This window comes from Aethalodelphis obliquidens, unplaced genomic scaffold, assembly GCF_003676395.1.
Source record: "Aethalodelphis obliquidens isolate GAN/ISIS:26980383/991018 unplaced genomic scaffold, ASM367639v1 scaffold118, whole genome shotgun sequence".
Taxonomy (NCBI): domain Eukaryota; kingdom Metazoa; phylum Chordata; class Mammalia; order Artiodactyla; family Delphinidae; genus Aethalodelphis; species Aethalodelphis obliquidens.
Window position 1 is genome coordinate 3101780 of NW_020838062.1, and position 18929 is coordinate 3120708.

The 18929-nt window shown below is 54.6% G+C and overlaps 1 protein-coding gene across 5 annotated transcripts in view; it reads right to left on the reverse strand.

The window, feature by feature from the left end:
• Positions 1 to 414: 414 nt before the first annotated feature.
• MECP2 (methyl-CpG binding protein 2) overlaps positions 415 to 18929 on the reverse strand; it is a 61240-nt gene continuing 42725 nt past the window's right edge. For 2 of the 5 annotated variants that reach the window (XM_027097961.1, XM_027097962.1), the window contains 2 exons: positions 11034 to 11384; positions 415 to 9756 (listed from right to left, as the gene is read on the reverse strand). In XM_027097961.1, the coding sequence (XP_026953762.1) occupies positions 8673 to 9756; positions 11034 to 11384 (1435 nt within the window). In that variant the 3' untranslated portion in view covers positions 415 to 8672. Of the gene's footprint in view, positions 9757 to 11033; positions 11385 to 12475; positions 14581 to 17881; positions 18116 to 18339; positions 18658 to 18929 lie in introns of those variants that run through there. The other 3 variants (XM_027097964.1, XM_027097963.1, XM_027097965.1) reach the window with 3 other exon arrangements.

Consider the following 18929-nt stretch of genomic DNA (forward strand, 5'->3'; position numbering starts at 1 on the left):
GCGTGCTGCCCATCTTTTCAAATAGTAAAAGAACCTTATGAAAAAATCACTTGATTTTACAACAAAAGACACAAACGGACATTTTTATGTAAATTTATAAGGCAAACTCTTTATATAATAAATAGGTTACAGGGATTCAGTGGGGGGGGTGTTTTTGAAACGTATACAGGTACATTCAGACAGGTTTACTGAAATGGTACAAATTTCCTTAATAAATTGCCTTTTGTTTTTAAATATATCAGTGCTTTCAGTCATTTGGCTATACACAAAGAACCTTTTTTTGAACACTACAAAAAAGCAATCAATATTTTTTGTTTTTAAAACGACCTACTTATTTTTCTAAAGTAATTGTCCCAAAACACAAAAACTGAAGGTGAATGCGATAGAGGGCTTCTGGAGACATCTCCAGCCAAGTCTGTCCCGGGCGGCTCCCCACGCCCCACGCACACCTCTCCCGCCCTTGGTCAGGCTTCTGGGCTTCGGGGCTGGAGCCAGCTCCCTCTGCACAGGGCGACCTGTGTCCCTGCGACTCAGGAGGGGGCAGCAACCCTGCCTGGTTCTTCCCGCTCCTAAGCCCCATGCACAAATGGTCACTAGGGTCAGCACTGTCCTTGCCTTTCAGAGGAGGGGCCCCCCGGGCGCTAAGGGAGCACGCGTCTGTCCCTGTTCCATCAGCCCTAAACAATGGGAGGTAAACGGCTTCTTTGAGGAGGATCGGGTTTTGCCATGAAACAAGAAGGGGGTTTCTCATGTCCAAATTTTGCTGGGGATCGGATGACAGTAAAGGGAGTGCGCCCCCCTCCACCATCATCTTCTCGTCCAGGAAAGCAGGGGAATCGAGAGGTCACGTTAGTGTCGTGCACTGCGGGATGGGGTGGGATGTGATGATGGTGCCCTGAACAGTAATGCCCTGTCAACATACACCTGACCTGTGGCCACGGTGGAGGTCTCCAGGGAGATGGCCATCCTCTAGCTGAGCCCCGCCCCTCAGGCCCACCCCAGCCTTCTCCCACTGAGGCGAGGTTGGCTCTGCTCACACCCCTCCTGGCTCCCCTTGCAAGAACATCAACCTTGTCTGTCCTTAAAAAAAAATAATGATGCTAATAACCTGGCGTGGGGGCGGTGCTCTGACTTTGCAAATGGCAGCGCGTCAGCTATTCGGTCCGTTGGCTTTAGGCTTAACTTCTTTGGGTGGCTTCTGGCTGATCTGGGCAGGGGTTCTGTCTTTGGATCTCCCCTCCTGGGGAGAAAGGACAGACCCTCTCCTCTCAGTTACCATCCCCTCCCTCCGAATTCTTTTGTTTGTAAAGAAAAGGTGTCTAGAAGCATTTGTCTCTGGAACAATTACTTTAAACATGGTTACAATACAGACTTCAGTTCAAACACAGAAGAGATTTACTTCGCAAAGTTCCTTTCACCCACCAAAAATTACACAAATATAAGCCTCAACACCACAGTTAAGAGGACCAGTAGAGAGAACCTCATGTTTGGAACACAAAAGGAGAAATAAAAACCAAACCAAACCCAAACAGAAAAACCCCAGAGAGACGAGGGGAGCGTGGAGGAGGAGGGGGAGGAGCGCAAACACAGCACACGTTACAGTGTCCGGGTACACGGAGCCCAGCGCGAGGAGAGGGCTCGGCACACACTGAGTAACAGTCCTGGTGATATTTGGTCATGTATTCATCAACTACTGACTCTGGAGCGGCTGTTATTGATTGAAGCAGTGACAACTCAAACGGAAAAGGAGGCCTTGGTAGCAAGGGAAGGAGCAGGCTTCGAGTTCTGCAAGCCTTTTGCACTCCACCGTCCAGCTCCCCAGAAACACTGAACTGGGTGGGCCCTGCTGCGTCGGGCGGGCAGGGCGAGAGGTCACCGGGTGAGGCTAACTCGGCGCTGATTTCAGATCTCGGGCAGAAAGCATATGCGCGCAGATAACGCGGACACCCACCTGCGAGGCCGGACAGCAGCAGCGGCAGCCTCCTCTGCCCCCGGCCCCGGGCTGGGTGGGAGAGCAGGCAGGGACCCATCGCTAATACTGAACGAAGGCGGGGGCGAGCCCCCAGGCCGGGCCCGGAAGCTGCCCCTGCCCAGGTCCTCCGAGGGGCCCGAGGGGAGCCTGGCCACCCAAAGGGCCTACGAGTGTTTCTCTTTTGGATTCAGGCCTCAGAAGTAAGTAATGATGCGGGGAGGGAAGCTTTTGGCCCTGGTGATTATAATGCTCTCTGCTTTGGAAGAACAAGTTTCTGGATTTATTTTTTTTTTGGTGTTTTTAATTACTTAAAAAAAATGATCAAAAAGAACTGTTACGGCTAAACTCTCTAGCAGATATTGCTCATTAAGAATTACAAAAGCAAATGCAATTACTCACAGGTTGGAGGAGAAGAGGAAGGGACATTTCTGGAGTCTTCGCTACCTCCTGGAGGGGACCCACTGAACCTCACGTGTGGTTCTGGGGTCCCTGGTGTTCTACCTGGTACGGCTCACACTTTCAGAGACAAGACACGGCCTTCTGCCTCCCCTCCAGCCCCCAGACTCGGCAGAGCGGGGGCCCTGCCGGTGGGGAGGCCTGCTGAGCCGGCTCTCCACATACCATCACTCGGACTGGGTCGCTGGAAGGCGTGGGGGGACCAGGCCACCCCCATGGACTCCAGCTGCCCCACTCAGAGATCGAAGGGGACCAGGCAGTGCCATTCCGGGCTTTGCCAGAGCCAGGGAGCACTCTTGCACCCACCCACTGAAATGAGCCGTCCCGCAGTGGCACCCTGGAGCCTCTCTCACAAGCTCGGGAGAAACAGTGCAAAACCCGGTGCTGCCCGGAGCCTCCTTCACTCGGCACTGGGAAGCCCTTGAAAGAAGCGAGGAAAGACCACAGATCTGCTTGGACCGAAGTGACCAGCAGACGGATTTGTCGGTTTTTTTTTGTTTTTTGTTTTTGGTTTTTTTTTTTTGTTTGTTTTTGTTTTTGTTTTTTGTGTTTTTTTTGTTTTTGTTTTTAAAATTTTCCCTTGTCCTATGCTATGGTTATCAGAAATATTGTAATTAAGCAACAGGTATAATTTTAACAGGTCTTTTTTTGTGTGTGGAGCCACAAGCAAAATGAGTTTATAACTGTGCAATATACAGATATATATATATAAAAATTCAACTGCTTTGTGTGTCTAGTCGGTGCATTAAATAAAAGGGACAGAAGAACTTAAAGCAAAACTAAAAGGCAAAACAAAAGCCCAGGATAGAAGAGACCAAGCAGGTCTATGCGTATAGTCTATAAGATACTGGATATAATCAGGGTCACCAGGAAGAACAGCTTTGTCACTTGACACACAAACACTGTGGGGAGAGGAACTACCAGTGGGCAGGGGCCAAAGCTTGTGGCCTTTTGATTTCATTTTCTCTCACTGCTGAGCAGGACCTGAGGAAAGGGAAGATAGAGGGGGACCCAGCACAGCAAAGGTAACTTGCAAGTTTCCCAAACGTTCTGAAACTCAAAGCTGGATTTCCCTCCGTGAGGGTCCTCGCCCCCGCCCTCCCTCTGCCCCGGGGGCGCTTGCGGGTGAGGGGCGAGGGGGCACACCCCTTCACCCAGGCCCCAAGAAGAGCAGAGCCGGGGGCTGTCCTTGGGGGCAGGCTGCACCGCAGGCAGAGGCTGGGGAAGAGACATCACCCTAGTTAGAACTTCTTTTTCCTGACAAATCAGCACTTGGGGTAGGCTCTGCGGAAATCAGAAAGGAGCAAGGAACAGGTGGTGCCGGGTAGCGAGAAGGTCACGGGCCTTCGGATTCACTGGTGAGCACTCTCCTTCCTTCCCACACCCAGAGCTGGGCTCCTGCAGCTTTGCAACAGGCAGGCCTTCTCCCAGGACCGGGTGGCAGCTGAGCCCTCAGGGACTGCTACCCACGGAGAGACGGGCTCTCCAGTGACACGAGGGCCCTAAGGCTCAGATCCAGCAGTTTCAGGCCGGATTCCCCTTCACCCGCAGCACTTGCCACACATTAGGCCAGGCTCCAAGTACTGTTAGATCAGCGTTTTTGCAAAAGCTTGCTCTTATTCATTCAGACATCGAAATGTAGTTTCCTGCTAAATGTTTTTTAGGTCCTCCTTCTGAATTGTCGACAAGGGGTTTCAGTGTTCACTTTTTTTCCCCTTTAACATGGAACTTTAGACCCTGGGGGAGGCAGTATCCTAGAGAATTGTTAACAATTACACTATGTTTTCTGAAGATTGATAGAGTTTCTAAAAGAGAAAGAAGCAAAAACCGAGACTCAACAAACCCCTCGAGTGGACGGGTTCACGGATGAAGAGAAGTGAGATGGGGCCCTTGCAGAGAGCAGCTAAGAGCCAGAACACGACGTGGCGGGGCCATCGGGCAAGAGAGCAGGGGCTCTACTACTAGGCCTGGTAACGTGGCCGTGCTCCCCCCCACCCCGGGGCCACTGGCCGGGACTCAGGGGACTGGCTAGGCCAATGCACACAGGGCTCTAGAGAGAGCTTACTTCCCGAGGTCTGGATGGCCTGGGCCACCCGTGTGGGAAACTCGCATCAGGAAACAATTTGGGGCCACAACCCTGCTAGGGATGGCTGGACAAAGCTAGAGCTGGTATCTGTGACCTCCCCTGGCCCCGTCACCCCAGAGAGCCTGGCAGGAACGCTCCGGAAAGGGGGCACAGAGCTCAGCTGCCAGGCTCCACTTGGGTTCCAGGAGATCCAGGTGGCCACACCTGGTGGATTCACTTCACACCCTCTGTTCCCTCCTGGGCTTGAGCTGCTTATTAAAAGTTACTTAAAATCCAGAGGTCCCGTCAGCTAAGGAAACTCCTTTCCCACTGGTTTGTTTGTTTCTGGCTAGTACCCTCCTTCACGATGGCCATCACGACGATGACAAGCTAGGCAGAGGGGCAAGCGACCACGTGGGGCTGTTCCAGGTCCCACCGCCACCATTTGTGGCCTCTAGCCTGGAATGCCACTGCTGAACAAGACTGGTGCCGGCACCGGCATGGGGTCTCAGGAGTAGAAGTCAGGTGCTGGCTGTGGCCGTTCCGGCGTCCCCGGGCCACCACCACGGCTTCCACTTTCTGGGGAGCTGAGGGGATGGGGCCCTTGGCTAGTTTGGCACTGACGGACTAGGGGCCGTGGCATTTCTGAGTGTCTCCTGTGCCTTTCGATACGGGAGTACAGCAGCAGCGGAAGGAGCTGAACTGGATGGAGCCTGGCTGTGGCCCAGTGTCCCCAGCTCACTGCAGTGTCAAGGCCAGCAACTACACTGGTTAGGACAAGCCCACCAATGGGTGGGGCGGGGCTGGGCCGGGCACGGTGGGAGGAGCTTGAGGACACACAGAATTCCATCAGGTGAGGAGGTAGTCACTAATAACCAGAATGAGGGCCGGGGAGACCGAATGTGACTCTGACCTAGCCCACGGGTGTCTGAAAGCTGTCGGTCAATTCCTGCCTTCTTTACACAGTCCCTAAGAGATGGCCCCCGATCTTCATGGTCTTCAAGTACACACAAAATCGAGGTCACACCCCCAAATTGGGCCAGACACAGCTGGTGAGAATTCCGTGGCTTAGGCCTTCCCTCCAACCTCCTGTCAACCTGACTCCAGGACAGAGGTGGTATGGGAGCTTCGGGGCCCCTGCCCAAAGGTGACTCACTAGTAATGCCTTTATTTGGGGAAGAGGGAATGTGGAAGAAAGGGGGGCGGGGAGAGAAAACCCTAAGGTGCCTCAGGCGCCACCTGCAGCCTTGAAACTCTAAGGGAAGAAGCCGGGAGTGAGGAAGGCTGCAGGTCGGGCCAGGCCCAAAGAAAATGACACTTGAAACTTTGTGTTCTCGACCACCAATGCCAGTCAGCCCCAGAATGAACTGTTATGGGTGAAAGGGGGGCAATGGCAGGCCCAGCTCTCTTTTGCCCAGGACCAGATGGTACCAAGCTGATGGGGAGGCCAGCTCTTGATACTGGTCCCAGGAGCCACATTTTACTGGACGAAAAGTGTAATTAATGCCTAAAAACCTGACCAAGCAAAAGAGATGGTGCCCCACGACAAACGGGCTGGACACCGTGCTCACGTGAATAAGAGTCCTCTGGGGGTTACCAGGAGTGCGAGGCCACTGCAGGGTCAGGAGCCTTTTGTCCTTGGAGGAAGAGGGATCCCGAAGGACTCTCCCCCTACTCCGACGCCCAGCCCTTCCTGGGGAGGAGTCATAAGTGAAGCCCGGAGGGTCGACAGCAGAGCAGGTTTGGTTGTGAGACTTGCTTCTGCAGCATCAAGAAATGGATACAAAAATGCTAGAAAGGCCAGCTACGACTCCACAAACAGAACGGGGCAAACTCCCTTGCTTCTAACCATTCTGGGAGAGACAGACATGTTTTTTTCTTAAGCTACTGATTGGAACTGTCAACTATGGGTCCTGATCACTAAGGACTGGCAAGGAAGTGCTAGACGGTTTCTAAGATGTTTCACTCCTTCATGGTTACACCGCAGTGAGGAAGCCAGGGGACAGTAACTGAAATACACGAGACAACACGCACTTGACAGTTCATGGCAGCAGCTCACATGGGACGTGCTTGTGGGTGTTTCTGGAAGCATAAGACTGCTGTCTCGTTTGCTACTTTGATAAGGTACTTCTCAGTTGGACAGATTTAGATAAGAGACATCTCTGTAAACACAGAAAAGGATATACCAATATGATGAAGATATGCAGTTAGATAAGGACTTCCTGAACAGAGGGTGAAAGCACGGGATCCTGAATTGAAACTGGTCAATGAACACCCCAAAACAAGCCCAAGCCTCTACGCGCCCACGCCACAGCCCTGGTGCACACGTGGAGATGCGTGAGGTACGAGCGCACCCCATCTCCCGCAAGCAGAGGCCACACGGGGCCCGCAGAAAAGAACCTGTGCTCTGAGGAGCAGCAGTGGGGCGTCTGCACTTGCTCTGCCTGCCGCCCCGCCCGACCACCCCGCCCCTAGCCGGTCCGGCAGAGGCCAAGGTCAGGGCTGGGCCACTCAATGACACTGGCAGGCCACAGTGGGTCTCTGTGCTGCCCTTGGCTTCGAAATCCATATCCGGCCCAACTTCTCCCTCCCCCACTTCTGCTGAGTGGGAAGGTTGAGAAGGCCTGGGATCCGGGGTCTGACCAGGGAAGGGGACTCCTAGGAGAGCAAGACCTTGCCACTCCCTTGCCCCTCGGAGGCCGAGGCACACTAGGGCCAGGTGGATTTAGCAGAGCCTGGGGCTTCCTCAGGACTCAGAATGGGTGGGAGGGGGGCTGGGGCTGACGGCAGGAAGGCCAAGGGGGGTGAGTTCTGGGGCCCTGAGCTGACAGCGTCGGCTCAGGGTACAGTTGGGCACTGCGGCTGCCTGGAACAGAAGGGATGAGGGTGGGGGGAGGGGAAGAAATGAAAGGATGAAATGGAAGAAGGCAGAAATTGAAGGAGAGAAGAGAAACCAATCAGGAAGTCCTTATAAATTGCAGCAAACACTTAGAGTTTCGGAGCTTCGTGGGAACCCTATGTGCTGAGCCCACTTTAAAACAAGCGCAGGTATATACAGATCCAGGTAGTTGTCAACACCGTCACGTCTGGTGGCTTGAGGGACAAAGTGTCACCAATTCAAGCCAGTTTGCTCTCAGAGCGTGTTTGTTTTGAAGTGGGAACATGAAGACTCAATAGTGCAAATAGTTCTAAGCTGTCCCTAGAGGAGTTAGAATTGGAAAGTTTTGGAAGAACATTTCCCCCTCCTTCCCCCTGGCCCCTGCCCCATCTACTAAGGCTCTAACTACCAGTCACAACTGCTCTGAGCGACTAGGAATCCCTTCCGCCTGGCCTGCTGCGCTCGGCGGTCTGGAGCCTGGGCCTGCCTGCCTGGGCCTTGTCCTGCGGCCTTGGCGGCCTCTCTCTAGCGCCACCCGCGGGAGGCCAGCCCTGGGCCATCGTCTCCTCTGGCTAAGGCCAGTCTACACCCAGCGGCTCAAAGGATGACTCCTTCCTAGCCAGGCCAGAACTGGGGCGAACAGGTGCTACTTCCCCGTCCTGTGAAATGTCCTTGTCGATTTTGGATTGGGGCCGGCGTGGGGCCAGGTTTGCGCCACCACAGGTGGGATCACAGGGCTAGAGCCACTGGCCATCCGCATCTTCTCTAAAGGATCCACCTGCCTCTCTTGCCTCACACCTCCTTGTCCCGACGTGGGTGGGAGTGGGCGAGGCGGGGGAGCTGGAGGCCGGGCAGGGTGGGGGGAGGAGAGCTGAGACTGGGGCGCCAACGGCACCAAAACCAGGAGTGTCCTCTCAAGTGCTCTCTGCCCCTACCGACCAGGTGGGGGGGGGGGGGGGGAGGGAGGTGCAGGCGCACCCTAAGAAGCCTGGGCAACAGCTTGTCTGGTCAGTAGTATCTGCAGCAAGCCTTGTTGAAGGAGCCTAGTTTAGAAAAGTGCAAAGCTACTTCTGGCCCTGGTTAGGTCTTCAACCTGACTGTGCTTGTCGGTAAGAAAAACATCCCCAATGCTCCAACTACTCCCACCCTGAAGCCACGAAACTCTAAGTTTACTGAAAGAAAAAAAAATATTTTTTATTTCAGTTAATCGGGAAGCTTTGTCAGAGCCCTACCCATAAGGAGAAGAGACAACAGCTGCCTTTATTCTTGTTGGTTTGCTTTGCAATCCGCTCTGTGTAAAGTCAGCTAACTCTCTCGGTCACGGGCGTCCGGCTGTCCACAGGCTCCTCTCTGTTTGGCCTTGGCATGGAGGATGAGACAATGTCTTTGCGCTCTCCCTCCCCTCGGTGTTTGTACTTTTCTGTGGCCGCGGCGGCGGTCGTGAGCGCGGGCTGAGTCTTAGCTGGCTCCTTGGGGCAGCCGTCGCTCTCCAGCGAGCCTGCTCTCGGCATCTTCTCCTCTTTGCAGATGCTGCTGCTCAAGTCCTGGGGCTCGGGGGGGCTGGCGGGGGCCTCGGAGCTCTGGGGCTCCGGCGGGGGCGGGGGCGGGGGCGGGAGCAGCGGCGCGGGTGCCTTCGGGGGCTCCACGTGGTGGTGGTGGTGGTGGTGCTCCTTCTTGGGGGGCGAGGAGGCGCTGCCGCTGCGCCCCTTGGGGCTGCTCTCCTTGCTTTTCCGCCCGGGGCTCTTGCAGGTCTTCAGTCCCTTCCCGCTCTTCTCGCCAAGGGTGGACACCAGCAGGGGCTTCACCACCTCCTTCACCTCGATGCTCACCGTCTCCCGGGTCTTGCGCTTCTTGATGGGCAGCACGGTCTCCTGCACAGACCGGATGGAAGACTCCTTCACGGCTTTCTTCTTGGCCTCGGCGGCGGCAGCCGCCACCACACTGCCCGGCTTTCGGCCCCGTTTCTTGGGAATGGCCTGGGGGTCAGCCTCAGCTTTTCGCTTCCGGCCGGGGCGTTTGATAACCATGACTTGGGCCGACGTGGTGGCCCCACCCCCTTCGGCCTTGCTGCCCGGCGAAGCTTGGAAAGGCATCTTGACGAGCAGCTTCCCGGGACTTTTCTCCAGGACCCTTTTCACCTGCACGCCCTCTGATGCTGCTGCCTTGGGTCTCGTGGTGCCGCTCCCTTTGGGGCGTCCCCGGCCTCTGCCAGTTCCTGGAGCTTTGGGAGATTTGGGCTTCTTAGGTGGTTTCTGCTCTCGCCGGGAGGGGCTCCCTCTCCCAGTTACCGTGAAGTCAAAATCATTAGGGTCCAGGGAGGTGTCGCCTACCTTTTCGAAGTATGCAATCAGCTCCACTTTAGAGCGAAAGGCTTTTCCCTGGGGACTGTGGGAACAAACGGAGAGACACAAAGAATAATCAGAAGCTTCCACAGCCATGTCAGAGATGGGGCAGAGGAGAAGGTGGTGGCAAACCCTCTGACAGGAGACATTCTGCAACTGGCATGCCCGACGATACAGCTGAACAAGAGTCACATTTAAGAAAAGCTGAGATGAGCTAAAACTAGGGAGCTGCGGCCTCGGTTACACAGGAAGCAATCGGGTTGCCCAACGGCCGTGGGCGCCCGCGAGGCCTGCTCTGGTGCCAGAACGGCTTGGTGCTGACTGGATGCCCACGAGCAGCTGCCTGCCACCAAGCTCCTCTGGCCCCCAAAGGGGTCTGGCCTGGGGACCCTGTCTAGCTGTCAGGCTAACTCGGGTACGCTGCTTAGCCTCTTTTGGAATCAGTTTCCTCATCCGTCAGTAGGATAACGCTTTGCTCACCCTTTTCTGAGTTGCTGGAATTAAATGAGGCTGTCTGAAAGCAGCCTTTGAAAACTGCTAACCTTTCTGGAACCATCTAAGGGGAAGAACTGAAATGCACGCATTCACACTTGTCCTCTGAAGCTCTGGCTTCGAAGTTACTCTGTTTCAACAGGTAACACCCGACGACCAGCCCACAGCTGGACAAAGGCCCAAGGGACAGTGGGAAAGGCACACGGAGCCCATCTGGGTCTCTCCCCAGAGGCCCTATCAGAGAGCCCATCTGTCCCAACATGATTCACAGAGCAGACTGAGCCCTATGAACGCCTGTTTCTTTGGGTTCATGACGCAATGTCAGAGAAGTACTGTCCCAGAAAGAAGAGGTTAACAGGTTCTGAGGAGGGCCCCTCAGCTGGGAGATGGCAGCGAGCCCAGGGAGCTCCCTTGCATCCCCAGCCCAGGCCAGTGTGCACGGCAGGACCTTGCGTCCTCACTGCTTCCCAGGCGGCCTCTCCTGGTGCCCTCACTGAGGCCCTGGGTAGGCCCTACTGCTATTCCAGCTCCAGATGAGGCCTTGACGGCAGGTGCGGAAAGCCACGCTCTGCTACCCCGGGCACATCTCATTCAGGGCAGTGACCTACGTACGCGGTCATTCCAAGCATACCTGGTCACGCCCGCAAGCAGTGGTCACTACTGAAGCCCCTGACCCGAGGTGGGGTTATGCACACACATTTTCCTGATCAAGGAGCAGCAAAGAGCTACCACTCCAAGGGGTCCCCATCAGTTTTTTAGCACCGGTCCCTGACCCCCCGCCCACCCGGCCCTCCCCGCTCTGTAGAAACAGGAGTCACCCTTACTTACTTGATCAAATACACATCATACTTCCCAGCGGAGCGGCCAGATTTCCTTTGCTTAAGCTTTCGGGTCCAACCTTCAGGCAGAGTGGGGTCGTCGTACATGGGTCCCCGGTCGCGAATGATGGAGCGCCGCTGTTTGGGGGAGGCCGAAGCTTCCGGCACGGCTGGGGCCGAGCCCGACCCTTCCGAGGTCTCTGCTTTACCTGCCTCTGCCGGCTCAGCAGAGCGGTGGGCCGCTGGCTGCAGGGGCTCATGCTTGCCCTCTTTGTCTTCTTTCTTATCCTTCTTCACCTTTTTAAACTTCAAAGGTTTATCCTTCAGGCCCTGGAGATCCTGTTCTTCTGACTTTTCTTCCCTGAAGTATTAAACGAGTATGTAAGTATCACGGAGAACACACTGGTTTGCAGAAACAGTGAGCAACAGCAGGCCCCGGGCGCCCCAGCGTGGGCAGGGCCCTGAGAGAGGGGCTGCCCTGCCAGTGCTCGCCCAGATCCAGATGCCCTTCCCCTGCACACATCATTTTAGAGCCCTTGGGCTGCTGACGGCGATGGCCCACCGCACCCTACCTGCGCCGTGGCCTGAGTCCCACTCCTAGCATGCCTGCACTGAGAAGGTGACTTCTCAGTGTTACGAGCTGTGCCCGAGGGCCTCCGTGTATGACGGATGACAAGAGGCCCTCCTCGACTGCCGGAGAGGGACCTACCCACCAAAATGGAGGGGGGCTCCTCGTCACGAAGGACTGGCTTGGCTGTTACTACAGCTTCTGTGTTTTGGGTTTTCTCAAACGTGTGCTCAGTAAAAACAGCACAGTACAACTTGCTGACGGGAACAGTCCAACAGTGCCCCTTGGGCGGTGGCGCAGAGCACAGCGCTGTGGAAAAACACGCAGATTCGGAGCCAGCCAACCTGAGCTCAAATGCTGACTTTGCCATTTTCAAACGCGACCTGAGCAAGTGAGCTCAGCATCCCGTGCCTCGGTCTCCTCATCTCAACAATGGGTCAACACCCCAGAGGGAGAAGAGTCACAAAGGCGTTGTATAAACACTGGCGGATGTGGGTAACCAGACACTGATGCCCAGGGTTCTGGCATGAGAAGAGGAGCAATCCCAGGTCGGGGAGCCTTTATCACCAGACGCTCCTGACGACACAGGGCCTTGGCCTTGGCCGATGGGATGGAAGAGCAGAGAGAACGGAAAGGTGCAGAAGAACACGCTCCTCATTCCAGGGCGGGCACCTCCTCATTCCTTCATGCCAACAGAACAGCTCCTTCCCTATGCTTCCGTCCCACCCGGTAGGGTCCCCTCCTCGTGTACTTCGGCAATGGTCACTGTGAGGCCCCGGGATCAGGGTCTGGCCATGATGCGCTCATGGCCAGGCCAAGAGGGCAAGAACACTACCCGGGCCAGGGAGGCTTGAAAGAAGAATCGTGGGCTCGGAATCAGGCACCTGAGAAGCCCGCAGTTAGCAGCTCATCTCATCCGGGAAAAGAGCCAGACTCCTCTGTCCTTCAGATCTCAGTCCCAGAGCTGCCTGGGCCCACGCGGCTCACGTCGGCCCACCCCAAGTGACTGCCCTTCTTGGCCAAACCGCGGAGACCGCAACAAAGGCACCACGGCGTGCCCTGGCAACCAGACTCCAATGACGTGGCTAAGTCACCAGTGGTGAGTTCGCACCAGGAACACTCAGGTCAGGCATATGGGGAGACAGGGTGTGGGGAGGGCGCGCCCCGACCTCCTCCCTATCCTGGCTCCGCCTCCGGAAGTTTAGGGCCCCGAGTGTGAGCTCTAGCACACAGCTGACTTTCTAATTCTCCAGGCTTAGCTCCTTGATGGGAGATGAGGAAGAGCCATGGGCAGCTCCATGCAGCCCGCAGCCCACTGTCACCACGGGAACCTGGGCAGTCCCGAGCCCGAGAAAAACACTGCACCGATGGCAAAGGCTGGCTTCTTGAGAGCCCTCATCTGCACTCCCCTGATAATTTAACTATGGTGAAGTCAAGCGCAAACCACACGCCCCAGGAATGCCTCTTAGGTACAAGCAAGGGTGCCGATGCCATCTAGGGCCAGCCCTTCTAGAAACCTACCCTGAAGAGACACCCACAGAAATGCAAAACAACAGATGCCCGATGTTACTGGCGACAACATTCTTTTCATCAGCTCAAGACTGTGGCCAAGCCAGACGGCCGCCGCCAGAGACCTGCTGGGCAGACGCCGACATGCGCACCACGGAGAGCCGGGCGGCCCGAACCATGAGTGAGGGACCCCCAGGACCTCCTGTGAGGGGAACACCGTACACTGTAGGCAGCCCTCTGGGGGAGAAAAGAAGGGGACTTTAGGAAGCAGATGGCAAAAACGAAGGGAATCAGTCCTGGCACGGGGTAGGCAGGACCAAGGTGAGGACAGGAGTGAGGCAAGACCTCGCCGGGTGTGTCAAACCAGAATTTCAATTTCTGAATCATGTAAAAGTTTACATAACCAAAACCAAAATGAAAACAAAAGGGAACAGAAGGGAACATGCCTAGCATCCACGGAGGGGAACCAGGCTAGCCTGGGGAAAAGCGGGGGCTCCAGTTCTGGGGTGGCCTGTGGGGTGGAAAGGCAGGGCAGCGCACAGGGGTGGCAGAAGGGTCAAAAGGACGTGGGTTGAAAGGGCTCCTCTGTTGGGCTACGCAGTGACCAGGTGACTGTCCAAAAGAATGAACTGATTAGAATATAGTTAAGAAAAAACCCACTTGGTGATGTTGGGGGAAGTAGAGAAAGACATAAAGGAAGTGAGGGTCCAATGGGCTTATGGGGGAAGAAGGTTCCAGGCAGCAGAGAGGCCTCGAGGGGGCACGTGGGGCTGTGTCGGGTTTTATTCTGAGTGTGATGGGATCCCTTTGGCTACTATGTGGAGAATGGCCTGCCAGGGACCTAAGTGGGCAGCAGGGAGCCTGTGGGAGGCCTCTTGGGGCGCTCTGGGCATGTGATCCAGGGCGAGGAGGGCAAGGACTGGGGACGTGACCAGGAGGTGGAGCAACAGAGCTGGCCGGTGTGGGGACGAGGGCCGGGGATGAGCTAAGGGCCATGGCCAAAGCCTGCGAGGATGGTGATGCCACCAACCGAGGATGACGAAGCCTGGGCCAGCAGCAGGGGGGAGCTACAGCCACACCCGCGTCGAGAAGCTGAAGGAGCAGCTAACACAGCACCGTAACCAGCTACACTTCAACATAAACAAACCAAAAGAAGCTCAAGGAGGGGAGAACATAGTTCTTTGGCTACAAAGTGGGGAGGCCCCTGTGCCCGGACTCTGACTTAGCCTAAATGAACTGTTTGGATTTTTAGAATTTTTTATTGTGATAAAACAGACATAACATAAAATTTACCTTTTCAACTGTTTCTAAGTATACAATAAATGAAGTTTCAATAGCACCAAACATGGGAATAAAAAGGCCTTTAACTCTGTGATTATTCTAGCTCTTTTAGATTGAAATTACTTGGGACTTCCCTGGTGGCGCAGTGGTTAAGAATCCGCCTGCCAATGCAGGGGACACGGGTTCGAGCCCTGGTCCGGGAAGATCCCACATACTGCAGAGCTACTGAGCCCGTGCGCCACAACTACTGAGCCTGCGCTCTAGAGCCTGCATGCCACAACTACTGAGCCCGCGTGCACAGAGCCTGTGCTCCGCAACAAGAGAAGCCCCCACTCGCCGCAACTAGAGAAAGCCCACACCCAGCAACGAAAACCCAATGCAGACAAAAGAAAAAAAAAATTGAAATTATTTGAAGCAACTGTGAGAATATGGTGATTTTCAATTCTGTGCATTGAGGAGCACAGAGGTGTTTGGTACTTTATTTTCTGACTGCTACTTCTCTGCTTAAAAACAAATAAAAGCCCACGAGGAAGTCCGGAAGCCATTCTGCTGGGTGTGGAGTAGAGGCAAAAATGATGGAAAACAGGTAATCCAAATGAGTTTACCCTCGGCCCAGCCACCTGCTCAGTGCCAGGGTAACCTGAGGAAGGGGGCCAGGCTGGGGTACTAGGCGAGTACTCAAGGCCCCCCACCAGGAGGATTATAGGGTTTGCTGAAACACACTTTTTCAAAGAAACCAAACAGGGACTTCCCTGGTGGTCCAGTGGCTAAGACTCTGTGCTCCCAATGCATGGGACTAGGGTTCGATCCCTGGTCAGTGAACTAAAATCCCACATGCAAGCCGCAACTAAAAGATCCTGCATGCCGCAACTAAAGATCCCGCATGCTGCAACTAAAAAGATCCCACACACCACAACTAAAAAGCCTGCGTGACACAATGAAGATCCCATGTGCTGCAACTAAGACCTGGCTCAGCCAAATAAATAAATAAATATTAAAAAACAAAGAAGAAACCAAACAGCCCTCCAGACCGTGTATCTCTGCATGCATGTGCGCACATACACACACCTGCTGAGAGGACCGTGAGAACTGAGCACCTAGTTCTTAAGTTCACACATTTTAGAGTTGGGGGTATTCACCTGTTCAACTCTTCAGTGTTATAGGTGAAAAGAAAAGCAAGTACAACCAGACAAGGGAACCTGCCTGAGGTCATGCCTGAGCTGACGTGTGTTCATCGACTGCCCTTGCCCTGAGCCAGCCTCTGCTAAGGGCTGGGAGGCCAGGGTAGAACCAGCATCGTTCTCTGGTCTTCTAGAGCTCCCAATTTCGGGGGCGGGGGTGAGGGGAGGCAACAAAGAAAGAGCATCCTCTCCTCTGTTCCAGGCACGGAGGAAGCCCAGACACAGCTGGGTGTTTAGGGCTGAGGAGGAGTGCTTATCCCAGTCCCAGGCCAACAAGGAGTGCTCGGGGCAGGCTAGACCAGGTGGGCCCGGGCCGGCACTATCAATAGCCCTATCCTGTCACCACTGTGACGCCCCTCCCTGGAGGGAGAAGCGAGTCAGGATAAGCATTCTGTGTATGCATTCTGGGCCAGCCCTCGCTCTCGTCTTCCGATAGGCCTTCCCTGCTCCACGCACAGTGCATTTTGAATACGCCACCCCGCTGCTCAACCCCCCAGACAGCGTGCATCTTCCTTCCTGTCGTCTCCCTGCTCGGTGCACAGGAGCAGCGCTTAATTCTGCCAAGGGATGATCACAACGCACATGTTATGCTACCTCCGCTTCCTCTGACGGCCCCATTCCCCTGCCCGTCAGCTTCAAGTAGCACGGGCTAGTTTAGCACGCAAAGCAGTAGGCTTGAGTCAGTGAGTACATGATGACTTTGGACGCCTGGGCCCCGGTGGGTCGGGGTTGGCAGGAGATGACGCCGGAGTGGTCACCGAGGGCCCAGAAAGGCAGATGGTGACGTCTACAGTGATGGAGAGGGAGGGGTCACGGAGGACAGTCATGCTGGGACGACAGGTCCCAGGCTTCCACAGATCAGCTCCCAGCAATGAGGCGGACGGGTCTGCAGAGACTCCTCTTGCTGAAACTACTAAAAATGCCGGACCGAACATCTTCTAGAAGATATTACAGAGGACAGTGTTTAAAACGTCTTACCTGTACTCACAAGCTGGCCAGAAAGTAAGGAATATGCAGGCTAAAGAGGCAGGGAAGGAAGGGAGGGGTCCTGTTGACGGAGGAGGCCGGCAGAAGAGCCAGGGAGAAGGAAGAGGCCACGAGGAAACGCCTGGGAGAGTCCAAAGAGAGGGGCATCCTACACGTTGGCGGGCCTGGACTCTTCAAAATGGGCTGCGGCGTGAGGAGCAAAAGGAGACTGAAGAGACAGGACAACGAGGAGCGACTGGCTCCCTGGTCTGAAGGCGCTACAACGGCAGCAGCGGGGGGTTTGGGCAACGTGAATATGGTCGCACGTGAGCTTGATGCTGAAGCCCCCGAGTGCACGAACTGCCCCGGATGAATGCTCTGAGGAGAGCCATCCTTCAGGGCTCAGGAGCGCGATGGAGCGACTGCCAGCGGCGGCAGGGGCAACGTGTCCACAAAGGGGCAGATGACAGCAACATAACCGGAAACTGCTGCTGGACAGGAATACTTAAGAGCCGTTTCGGTCAAGCTTCCTAACAATTAAAGAGAACGCCTTCACGTTACATGAATACATTAAGAGAAAAGGCTGAAAACCTCGCAGAAGTGCCTTCTTGTAGTGGCTCAAAGAACTGCAATGTTTTCAACAGCGTTATGCTCTGTATGGTGAAGCCGTGAGTGTGAATGAAGGTGTTGAGGTACTTCCTCGTGTTAAAAAAAAAAAAAAATCACTGCCAAAGGCAGCCTTGCCTAGGACCTGACTTCTAATACCGATGGAACAACTAATCTGTGCACTGTGTGGGGGAAATGCAGGTATCACATTGAAGCAGAAGGCCTTCACAAATCTTAAATATCTACGAAGACTGAGAGAAGGCTCTTGTGTGAAAAAAACATCATTTGGTAATTTTGCTGCTAAAACAAAAACATGAGATCAAATCCTTCCTTTGATCTAGCAAAGGAAAATGAGAGTTGCCGGAATCTTGATTTCAGGCCAAATCATTGTATCCCGAGGGGTCTGACAGCACTCTTTTGACCCGAGGCTCCTGTGCATTCCAGCGGTGCCATCAGCCAACAGCTGACCTGACAACTGCAGCTGAGGTGTGACTACTCGATCTCCAAGGCTTCCATATTGAAAAAGAAAAGAAAGGCCACAAAGCCAGGTGAATCCGAATCCTGCCCCCTCCAGAGCGAGCTCTAGGAAACCTCCAGAGCACCAGCAATATCCTGACCTTTCCCAATTTCAGTCATGTTTGCATCAGGCCAATCTCAGGAGATGGAGTGTCTCAGCACCTTTCATTCCCAGTCATCCACCCCATGGAGCTACGTAAGGAGCCCAAGTACCACAACAAAGCCACGAACCAGAAGGACAGGGTGGCGGCCACTTCCCCAGGTCAATGGTCAGGAACCAGAGGAGAGACATGGCCTCCTGGCAGTGGCTGCTTCCATCCTCCAGTATGAGCTGCAGAATCGCAGAATCAAGGGGGCTCCTCTGCACGAATCAATAAACGTAGCAGCGCTTTGAGACGCCAGCTTTGGCCCCTTTAAAGATCTGAGAGAAATCAAACTGGCACTGGAAGAGGGTCTCAGTGGTCTCTGGGGAGCAAAAAAGGGGATGGGGTTCAGCTCAAAGGCTTCAATGGTGGAACCTGAAGTTTAGTGGACCCGCTCTGAATTCAGTGTATTTTTTAACACCCCAGTTTTTAGAAGATGCAAGAAACTGTCTATGTTTTGAAAAGCTAAATAAAACACAGTTCTTGCCACCCAAAGGTAGAACCCTCCCCGAATGAAGGCAATGAGCACCACACGGTAAGTCTCACCTTGAAAGCGTGAGTCTACCACACACGGGAGAGAAGGAAGTTTGAAAAAACACTGCCACCGTGGAGAACAGTCAGGCAGTTCCTCAAAAAGTTAAACGTGGAGCTCCCATGTGACCCAGCGATTCCCCTCCTAGGTATGGACCCCAGAGAGTTGAAAACAGGGACTCGAACAGATACTTGGACGCTGATGTTCATAACAGCACAGTTCACAGTAGCCAAAAGGTAGAACCAACCAACCCAAGTGTCCAGGTACACATAAATGCAGAAACAAAATGTGGTCTGGGGCTTCCCTGGTGGAGCAGTGGTTAAGAAGCCGCCTGCAAATGCAGGGGACACAGGTTCAAGCCCTGGTCCGGGATGATCCCACATGCCGCGGAGCAACTAAGCCCTTGCACCACAACTACTGAGCCTGTGCTCTACAGCCTGTGAGCCGCAACTACTGAGCCCGCGCGCCTCGAGCCTGTGCTCCGCGACAAGAGAAGCCACTGCAATGAGAAGCCCACGCACCGCAACAAAGAGTAGCCCCCGCTCGCCACAGCTAGAGAAAGCCTGCACTCAGCAACAAAGATCCAACGCAGCCAAAAATAAAT